The sequence below is a fragment of the Montipora foliosa genome, chromosome 11, assembly GCF_036669935.1.
Source record: "Montipora foliosa isolate CH-2021 chromosome 11, ASM3666993v2, whole genome shotgun sequence".
NCBI lineage: Eukaryota > Metazoa > Cnidaria > Anthozoa > Scleractinia > Acroporidae > Montipora > Montipora foliosa.
The window spans coordinates 18,739,910-18,750,996 of NC_090879.1; the positions used below are offsets into that span (position 1 = coordinate 18,739,910).

At 38.5% G+C, this 11,087-nt stretch overlaps 1 protein-coding gene across 1 annotated transcript in view; it reads right to left on the reverse strand.

Annotated features, from left to right (window-relative positions):
- The window catches only part of LOC137974906 (aflatoxin B1 aldehyde reductase member 4-like), a 14,347-nt gene extending 3,462 nt beyond the window's left edge, over positions 1–10,885 (reverse strand). Inside the window, exons 1-10 of the mRNA XM_068821915.1 lie at positions 10,759–10,885; positions 8,200–8,272; positions 8,060–8,117; positions 7,096–7,156; positions 6,935–6,974; positions 6,620–6,766; positions 5,854–5,903; positions 5,470–5,549; positions 4,551–4,617; positions 1,495–1,595 (exon numbers count right to left, since the gene is read on the reverse strand). Coding sequence (XP_068678016.1) covers positions 1,495–1,595; positions 4,551–4,617; positions 5,470–5,549; positions 5,854–5,903; positions 6,620–6,766; positions 6,935–6,974; positions 7,096–7,156; positions 8,060–8,117; positions 8,200–8,272; positions 10,759–10,845 — 764 coding nt within the window. The 5' untranslated portion in view covers positions 10,846–10,885. The remainder of the gene's footprint in view (positions 1–1,494; positions 1,596–4,550; positions 4,618–5,469; positions 5,550–5,853; positions 5,904–6,619; positions 6,767–6,934; positions 6,975–7,095; positions 7,157–8,059; positions 8,118–8,199; positions 8,273–10,758) is intronic.
- Between the last annotated feature and the right edge of the window lie 202 nt (positions 10,886–11,087).

Sequence of the window (11,087 nt, forward strand, 5' to 3'; positions counted from 1 at the left end):
ATTGCGTTCTATTTTAATGCCTCCGCAGTTCAAGTATATAAACGTTCCATTATATTTAGCAACTATTCACCGAAGTGGAAGAGGCTTGTGGTGGATATTTACCGAGTCGCGAAGCGGCGAGTTAAATATCCACCACTAGCCACTTCCACTTCGGTAAATAGCTGTTTTAGTATATACTAAAACAGTCTGATAATATAGCACAAAAAGATGATTTTAACTGATTTATTCCTGCAAAGATCACAACATTTTCTGCCGCAAAATTCCGCGCGAGTTGCTCAGAGGTGAATAGCAAAGGATATCTGGAGTTTGAGTAGCCAATCGGCGAGCGCGTTCAACGCTATCCACTGTTTTAGCATATACTAATCTATCCCCAAACCTTCATATGCGAAGTCCCCCTTCCCCCACGGGGGCAAAGGTTTGTCTCAACTGCTTAATTAAGTTGCTGCTTAACTGCCATGATTTACATCTCTCATATATTTCAATCCCCGCAGTTCATATAAATGAACATTTCATACAATTATTCAACATCATTCAAAATTTTCTATTCTCCATTCACCCAGTTACTGCGCAAATTCGCCAAAGATTCGCAAAATCGTGAGAGAAGTCAGAACAACAAAACTGACCCTTCATGGTTTTACGACAAGCGTCAACAGCCTGCTGTTCGCCGTTTCACGTAAAAGCTATGCTAAATCTCTCAATCGTCAAGTGTAAGTTGTTCGGCTGCATAAATTCGTATGTGTAATCAAATGGCGACGCGTGAAAGTAGGAAATAATTTCACGCGCGTTTTGTCAAAATTCTAATTATTTCCCGGGCCTTTAGGCGAGGGAAATTATCAGAATTTTGACAAAACGCAAGTGAAATTATTTCCTAATTTCACGAGAAAACCATTTGATTACCTTTTAATGTCGTGGGTGACAAATTACGCTCACAACCGTAATTGTAAAATCGCTCGAGTACTTTATCCAACTGCTCGGGAAGAATCATCTCCAGGTTTTTCTCAAGGCTATTTTCGTCACACCACTTCTCAAAAACTCTCACCCAGTTAATTGTGCTCTTTCACGTATTTAAATTTTCTGCCGCTTCTTTTAATTTCGTAACTTCTTCAATGGTCACTGTCTTAAATCTAGACGCCATCTTGGCTCTGATCGAGATGCAAGAGATGTTACCATGGCAATTTTGTAATTTCACATGTGAAATTATAAATTAACGCTGAAATTTCGCGCCTAAATTAAGGAGTAATTTGTCACCCATGATACTATGGAGGAAAATCGGATTGAGAAGGAAATACGGGGATACTTTTAATTTAAACCCCAAAAGAGAAAAAAAGCCGATTTTCTATATCCTAAATTTCAGCCTCTTCGACGAGTACCCATTTGAGATTATCTAATTTTAGATCATCTGATAACCTAAGTAGACGATACCCTGTCTGGTCTACTAAGATGATCTCTTAAAAATTAGCATGCAGTAAATTGCGAGAATTGAGCACAACATACACATCAGCCCATGATCCTGTCCCCGCATAACGGCCATGCTGAATGGTGCTACTCTCTCTATCTTCAAAGCGATGCTTCCCTGTCAGCAGTCCACCTGCGAGCTTCCAAGAACAAAGTCAGTTGGTATATGTACACACAGAGTGGGCTGCTTATAGCCTTCCACGCAGATTCTCTTAGGAATTTGTCCCGCGTTCCTCTCCCACGAGCGTCTGCTGAAACGAGCCGGAATTTACGTAGACCAATCACAACGGACTTCCAGATTCTGGAAATGCACTTTAGACCTTCAGAAAACTGCAAGAAGTTGGGTTCGTGTGTTAGGTATTAGCAAGAGGAAATGAGGGGACAGAGAAGGAGGCTCCCGGTCCAGCCCTTGGGATATGTCATGTCCACGAAAGTTATTTTTAGACGAGCGGATGTCTTCCGAGACGTCCGCATGCAGGCCAACCTCGGTCCGATGTTTGAAAGAAAATATATATTCATAAGCCTTCCACGTGCGCCATCATTTTCTCTTTTCACTAAGAACCTGAGAGCGAAGCAAGACTGCATGCGGACGTCTCGGAAGACAGACTTCCCCTAGAACAAATACTTCCGCTCGTCTAAAAATAACTTTCGTGGACATGACATATCCCGGCCAACGCCTTGAGCCTCCCTCTCTGTCCCCTCATTTTCTCTTGGTATTAGGTCTTGGTTTTCGAGACACCCTATAAAATCGCTGAGTTAAATTCTTATAAAAGAGAAACTGGTGCGTATAAATTTCATGCTTTCGCTTAGACGTTTGCGGCCCTTCACAGAATGAGTACGGTAGAATTTATGGTTGAAACACCCCGCGCGATTCAAATTTATTTGTGATTGATTTCATATTTACATGTACATTTCATTTCTTTCCGTGCTATTTCTCACAAATCACTGGAGTCGTTTCTTTGAAAAACCCCATTTCTTGTAGTCCTTCGGTTGAACGAATCTAAGGTTTGGAGTTTATTTTTGAAATCGAAGAAACACGTAGTGCGAAGGATCGGTTCGCATCACAACAACATAAAATCAATTTTTAGAGACGGACATCTCCAAAAGCAGCCTGAAAATTTCAAGCAAAGTTTCAATTTTCAAGCAAAATGGATTTTTTCAAGCTTTCTATCCGCTACTGTCCTAGTTGCGTTCATTGCGCTTGAAGGTAATGGTTCTAATCTCGTGCAGTTCAAAGACACTCGCAGTACTAAGTATTTGGGCTATGTCGAAAAGTGGGACGGGGAGGCGGGGACAGGGGACTCGGAGACTCGGGGACATAGGGACGTGGGCCGTGGGGACTCGGGGACGTTCATTATAATACTATCAAGTTACACAAGTTACTATCAAGTTAACACGAGCGGCGAATTTTTTTTGCCTCAAGTCCTTAAACATGAACCAAACGTTGGTATGACCATTTTTCTGATCATTTTACAATTCTCCAAGTATATCGAGGCTCGAATTTAAATAATTGGACAACCCCAAACAAAGATTGAAAGTACTAACTTCCATTTTCTGCACCCTATTAAACCTTTTCATTTCACTCGTAATTATCTGTGTCACGTGACATTTCTTGACTAATGACGTCATAACGCTAGTTTTTGACATTGGGGAACGTTTACCCTAAAACATTCCGTCAACTTTTGTCTTGAAACTGCTTAAAACATCCGTTAACGTATAATTATACCTATTAATGTGGCATCGTTCATTTTCATTGTGACTTCTAAGGACTCGTGTGACTTGACCTGTTTTTTCTTTTAATTTTAATTTACCGTTTCCGTTAAGATGAGGATATGATTAAAAGGCACAATGATAAAGAACCGAAAGGGGTACTAGAGCAAGGAACAAAACACGTTGATATAAGATGACTTTTCCATCCTTGTTTCCGATAAAAGATTTAAATCAGCCATTAAAAAATCACGTGACACATTTCACATGAAAGAGCGAGTAAAAAGCTAAGTATGCAGATTTTAAGTCAACGTCGATTGGACAATTGCTTCCTCGTAAAACAAAAATGTGCCAAGTTATGAGCTTGGTGAAGCCTTAACACACTGGAGTCACGAGTTACCGCGGCTTAGCTTCTGGCCATGGTCCTGTGATGCCGAACATTTTCGACAATACCAACGGTAACAACCCGAATTTTTAATCAAAGGTAACAAATTGAACAAGTGCCAGGAAAGAGGCAGTCCCCATTCTGCCAACAACGGCATTGCCACGGTGTTCAACCATCAGTTACAGAGAAGAAGTCATTAGGCTCAAGAATTTGTGCAACTACAACAACAAATGCTGGAACGTGAAATTCAGCTACAGTGTCAGAGCAATGGGCCATTAGGTCTTCTTCTTTGTTTCACAGTCCAGCTCTGTGACGGGTGGCGAGAAGTACTTTTTGAGAATTAAATTTTTGTATTTCGGTGTGTATTTAGGTGGTACTTGAAAAGCATACAGATGGTCGTTTTTGCAAAATAACATTAGCAATTCAACTTCCTTTTTACTCATTTTAAAATTCTATACTTAGAAAATGCGTCGCCGCATCCCCGACACCCGACGTCCCCGAGTCCCCACGTCCCCGAGTCCCCGAGCCTCCACGTCCCCGAGAACCTCACGTCCCCTGTCCTCGCGTCCCCGTCCCACTTTTCGACAAAGCCCAAATATTTGTATTCGTATTTATATATTTCCACGGCGCTTTCAATTTTACTAGTAGATGAAACGACACCATACACTTGCTAAGCACTCACATTTTGACTCGCGAGAGTGCAAATGCATAACCCACCGAGGAAACAAAATTAATGTTTCTGAGGAATATTTTGAAATGGCTCAGTCTCTTTCATGATTCCTCCAAAGAAGATCTAGACGTTGACGTATCGACGCTTCCAGGGGAGATCTATTGGTTCCTAAGTAACCAGCACGTGATTTCCAGATGACAAGGGAAAAGAATGTGTGGCTCGTTTCAGCAGACGCTCGTGGGAGAGAAACGCGTGACGAACTCGTAAGAGAGTCTGCGTTGGAGGCCAGGCTGCTTATTGACGCCTGTGAATTTTGGGCAAATATTAACTTACCGGATTGTATGCGTAGAAAGCTATTCCAAATCTTCTCAGACATGGAAATAGTTCTTCTTCTACCTGTCTAAAAAGAATAAAATCGTTTCCTTTCTAAAAGAGAATTTCAAACAAATGAACGCTCCGAGCGTACGGGCGTACTTCGGTGCTTGAATTCCGTTTAAAAGTCAACAGAAAGAAACTTGAAGGAAGGATGCTGTGCAAAAGAAAACCAGCTTTAGGGAATAAGTCGGTCAAATTTTCTCTAGTCGCGTTTTGACTTTAAGAAATGGACCCCTGGTCAAAATGGGCCACTGAATCAATTTGCAGTTGTTCTTTGACTTCTTTCGCCCGTCGCAAGGCAACCAGTTTCTCATCCTTCCCACCAGCTTATACCTTGAACAATAAATTGTTGCATAAAAAGCAACGCTTCAGGGTTAAAAAAAAAACGGTATGGGTGGAACTTAATTAATGATTTCATGTGTTTTGGAGGATGGACCCAAGTGTGCACAATCTCTGCGATGGCGAATCGACTTGAATGTGGACGAAACGACCGGATACCAGCCATACAATAATTTTAATGATGCAATTGCGAATTCATTTCTCTTTTAAGCCTCACAGAAGGTCCTTAATTGCATTTATGCGTTCATTGTTTCTAAAAGCCATCCTGCCCTTCTTTTAACAGCCTTTTCTCAAATCCTAACCTTTCATTTCAGTATCTACAATGTGAAAAAAATAATCACTACATTTAAAAACATTTCTTGTTTTCTCTTTGTCGATACGTTTGCCTCGTTTACTTTTTTGCACACCTCTGAGAATATCTTTTTCCTGATGCTCTTAAAGTACTGGTTCAAACTCAGGATATCATCCAATACCTACGGCATTCAAGGGTAGAAACTAAGGGTTATTAATAGTAATTATTTCAGCAGCACTTTCTAACCTTGTAACCGAATTGTACATTCCTTGATAGACAGTTGGCAATGGATAGTCGTTCTTCTTACACAAGTAATAAATTTCAGCCTAAAAAAGATATCCAAAGAACATTTTAAGACGCTAAAATGAATATATTGAAAGACGCAGGGCATGTATGACAACCAAATGTCATACATTCTCTTTGGTCGCTTTGTTTTATCAAACAGCTTGGTAAGGATAAAATAATAAATAACAAAGGTTTCGGGCATAAGCCATTTGTCTGAGAGAATAAAGGGCAAACCATCAGAAAATAAGCTCGCAAATCTTTCTTACGGTGGTAAATTTATCTTTATAGAGACGTTTGATAAAACTAAATTTTCGATCTCCTGTCACCCTAAAACAATTCACTTACCACTTGCCATGCAGCATAATTTGATAAACCAAAAGATTTAAATTTTCCCTCTAAAACAAAGGAAAGAAAAATTGTGAGTGAATGACAAAACTGGATCCATGCCATAACATTGGAAATCGGTAGATTTACTATATCTCATAAGGAAAACACATTTAAGAGATTTAGCCTTCTGTTTACTGCAAATGGTACACGTTGGGCCGAAATTTGGATTTTTGCCAAAAAGCAAAAAAACGTTTTTGATCTTAATCGGGAAGAAGATTCTCTTGTAACTTCGCTTGCTCTGATCAAGTAATCATGCCCTCTTGATTATATCAAAAGTGCCCTCATGATTAAGGAAAAATGTCCTCCGTCTCAGCCAATCAGCATTCAGTAATTTTGCCCCGTATGAGATAAAACATATAAGTTATATTTTTTTAGTGCTTTAACTCTTGAATTAACACATTTTTGCTGATCATTTGCACACCTTTGAGGACACTGGCTCAGTTGAATTAGAACATATACAGTTAAACAATAATCCAACATGGCACGTTTTTTCTGCCAAATGCTCATGCTAAAGCCTCTTTTTGCCACTCCAAATATTGCAAACCGCAGTTTGAATTTTGCCGCCAACATTGAAAACGTGATGCTAAATATCCCTAGTATTATTACATCTCTCACTGAAGCATGAACTCAAGACGGCATTCATTTTGGGAATCAACTGGAAACTAATGTTTTGAAAACTTACCCACAGAACACACGGCATACTGTTCAACAAATCTTAACGTACCTTTGTGAAGACGACCGACAGCTTCCAATGTTTCTTCAATGGGTGTCTTGTGATCTGGAGCATGGAGGTAAAATAAATCCACATAGTCTTTTTTCAGTCTTTGAAGTGACACATTCAGCTGCTCCACTACGCCATCATACTTCAACCCTTTAAGAAGCAAACAAGGACAAATGAGGACAAACAACCCACTGTCTGCTAACTGTTTGATATCTAACCATGACTAAATAGTTAACCACTGTCTCAGTAATGCAGAAAACTAATTCCTTGAGTGAACTCAAAGAAAAAAATGAAAGATTTGACCATCACGCAACAGACCTCTCTCAGCCCATGGATTGGCCTTCGTAGCAATGAATGCCTAAATAAGAATAATATAACAATAGTGTAAAAGTTAAATGCATGTCCATAAATGTATATTTTTTTAATGTAAAAGGAATGAAACTCATTTTTGCAACCAATAATAAATTTATTTTAAATACCTTGGAGCTGTGAAGACTGCCAACATTTCCCATGATTTCTTCACTCTTCCCTCCCGTATACCTTTCAAAATGATTTAATTAAATTAAATTAATATATCAAAAAAAATTATTATTATTTCTTGAACCTTTCCAAACCCAATGATCCCTGGGAAGTAACACTTAAGGTTTACATTGTTAACGTTTCCCTGAGACAGGCAAAGTGTGGTATTCTTTCTTGTTTTTAGTAAAAAAAAACAAGGGATTTTTACTTGCATTGCTTTAGTGGTGTACAGCAGTAACGACAACAACCACAATGATTAACCTTTCACCCCAGAAGAGGTCCTCATTGAGGAGTAAAATCACCTGGTGTTAGACAGCGTAAAATCTGTAAGTGTCATTCTTGGGAGGGAAAAAAGGGGTTAAGAAAGATGCAATGAATTTCAATCAAGCCTGTTAAGGTGATTCCTTAATTAGTAACAGAAGTCGTTGTAACATTTTCCTTGAATAAAAACAAAAGAATATTTAAATGGAGGCCATTTTGGAATAAGGTGTATTATGATGACTCGAAATGCGCAATTAAAAAAGTAAGTCACCAAGCTCCTTTGGGAGATATAACTTGCTCAAGTTACTCATTTAATAATTGCGACTTCATCTATCAAGGACAAGTTTGTTTCATCAGTTCACGCTACGTTTTGCAGGAACAGAAAGCACAGCTTTGACTTAATTCTTGAAATAACAAAACAGGTGTATTGTATTGTATATTTAATTATGGTTTTATGGCACAGGCACACCTCTTGAAAAGGCACTGACTACAAATATTCCTCGGGTGCATGATTCTCAAATTTAGTTTCCAAAGAGTACCAAATCAAATAATCTAATAAAATCAAGGTCAACAAAATTAATCCCTTACACGTCTTTTGCAAGCAAAACGTACTATGATGTCCAAGATATAAGAATAACTTTATGGAACTTAACATTTACTTACATGTACGCTGTGTCAAAATCATACACACCATTTTCCATGCAGATATTTACAAACTCCTCTACCTGCAATAAATGAATGCAAACTGTCATGAATAAAGCACAAAGAGTCATATGGAATTTGACTAATCTGTTGTCTTCCACCTACCTGATCTGTGGAACACTGCCTTCCAAACTCCATACAGCCAATTGATGTCTTAACAGGGACAGTGACCATCTTGAGAAAAATCCCAAAAAATTAACATTTAAAGAGGGGCTTTTACATGATTGGAGGAAAGTGGTAATGTCTCTTTTCCCTGTTGCACAAGAATACTATTAATAACAAATTGGATAATTAGCCCGTCAACAACTGGGACTGAGACTCGATATGTTAATGTGATGACACCCCCCCCCCCCTCCCCCCCAGTTTTAAGAATTTGAAATCTTAATTTGAAGTAGGATCACAGTGTCCAAAATTAAAAAAAAGTTCTAGGTTGTCCCTGTTTCAAAAGCCAGGCAACCAAACCTGTAAATTTGGTGACCCTGCAAAATGCTTGGTTGCCCATTAGGAAACTTGTAATGATAAAACGAACGCCGTGTTGAGATGCAATCACATTATGTTGCACCTGTGGTTTGCTGTGGAAGTCTGGGTTTAAGTTTTAACATTATATTTCAAATTATCTCCATTGTCTACATGTTGTCTCTTGCATTTTCCAGTCAGGCAATTTTTTGTTAAAGTCACAGATATCATTTCAAAACACTGGAAAATGCCCAGCTGTTACAAATTAGTTGTTTTCTTCACACTACTATCAGACATTGGCAAATATGGAAGCCGACAATTTCGTCGGATGCTGCTTATTTAATTCATTTTCTATTTTTGGCTGGGTTGTCCATTGCTTTTTCTTCGGGCAACTAAACTTTTCATTTTACCAAAGTTGGTTGCCCGATAAACTTTATGGTCCTCTGGGATGACTGGACGACCACTAATTTCAAGCACTGCGATCACTTAGGTGAGTGCAGTTTTGAAATTGACTTCATAAGGAGGAATTATTTTATTCTGGAATAAAATGGTTTCTTTAAAATGATAGACACTGAGTCTTTGAATTGTAACTTTACGTTCAAATTTCTCCAAACCATGCTTGTACCAAGTTATGTCAAACAGAGTTCATTAATGTGACTTTTCCAGTCAACTTGTTAGATAAATTCATTTTCAATTTTAATTGGAAGAGCAAATAAGAACAAGATTTGTTTTTGAGATAACAAAATGCTTGATGAGTTTGGCAGATAAGTTACATGTAATATGAAAAGATGGGGTTCTAAAATGGAATCTTGTGGAGTACCACAAGTTACCAGGAAGGGAGTTAACTTCTGACCAAAACAGACAAATAAAATGTAACACTGGTCAAATGCTCTACCCACTGTCTGAGCTACAAGAAATCCTAAGTGTCATGCAGGTCTTTCAGGCTCTACAATGTTATGTGCCTCAAATTTTGGGTAGACTTTCACTATGATACCAGACTAAATTGGTGCAAAGGAAAAGAACCATATTTGTTATTCCAATTGGGAATTTCTGATTTGGTTTTGTTATACATGTATTGGTTTTGTTTTTTTTTTATGGACAGTAATTATCTTGGATCCAGTATACCGTATGAAAGATGAGCCAAATTTCAAATACAGCAACACTGTGTCTGTCTTTGTTAGATTTTGACAACATTCTTTGAATTCTTATGCAAGTAAGTAGCAGGGGATTTCATTCATAAAAATGGTATTTACAGTACTTGTAAGCTATCTAGGTTCTTAATTGGTTCTTATTTCCTCAAAAGATATCTACTCTATGCCCCTCTATGAACCTCTGATGAGGATGCTGATATCTTTATATTTCATAACCATAAAAAATAAGTTTTGAAGAAGATCTGTGCAGTTTAAAGTGCACTTCAGGTTCCAGTCGCCTGAAATTTTGGGTCATTTCCTAAAATAAGAACGTGTTTTTAATCTTTTAGGCTAACCTGGTAACTTACCCTAACCCCACTAAGGGGTAAAAATGAAATTTTTAACCGAACAGGTTCTTAAAGTGGTACTATGATCAAAAAATCAATTCCTTTTCAGTCTTCTGATTTTAAAAGCGTGTTCGCTCAACACCTAACTGACAAAATTTTGAGCTTTGAGTTTTATCCAAAGGCTGTTTATTTTGAGTGTAAGTTTTGGATTTCATGGTCCGCCATTACTCATGTTCAAAACTGGCCGATTGGACCTCAGAGAGTTGGATCTAGAGAAAATGACGTCATTTACTCACTAGCTTAAAATTTCAGCGTGTAAACGTAATTTATTATATATGCAAAACACGGGTTGAAAAGTCTGAAAGCCCGAAACTGCCGTGCTGCAAATTAATTAGGCCGCGTACACACGCATTGCATTCTTAAACTAGTGAGTGTTTGACGTCATTTTCTCCTCGACCCAGCTCTCTGAAGATTTTGAAGTTAGTAATGGTGGATCAATAAATAAGAAAATTCCAGCTAAAATAAACAGGTGTCTTTTTAAAATCAGAACTTAAAACTTGGGTCAGTTAGTGTTTCGTTAACATAGTTTTGAAATCCAAAGGAAAAACAATTTTTTTTTTGGTCGTAGTACCACTTTAAATTCTAGGTTCTTATATGCGGGTGTTTACTGTATTGAATGTACTCAGCAGTTAAGCTGGAAAAAGTAGATGTGTTGAAACCCAGATACCTTGCTCAAGTGTCGCGTGAAGAGCTTACACGCCGAAAATTTAACAGCGACTTCGACGAAAGCTGACACCTTTCCACAGCAAAGCATTAGTGCACGAAGAGTGCACGAGTAGAAGCGTGAATTCGTTCCCAGGTCCCATCGTTATCTTAAGCACTCGTGCAAAGTCCCCGCGCGGTCAGTAGCTCAGAATTTACGATTATCGTGGAGGTGAAAGTAGTTGCTGGTCGCGGTTGCAGGTCATTGTTTCACCATAGCTGAAACGATCCAAACCTCTATTAACGCTAAAATTAGGCCTAAACACTGATATCCTTGGACTGGTTTGAATCCGG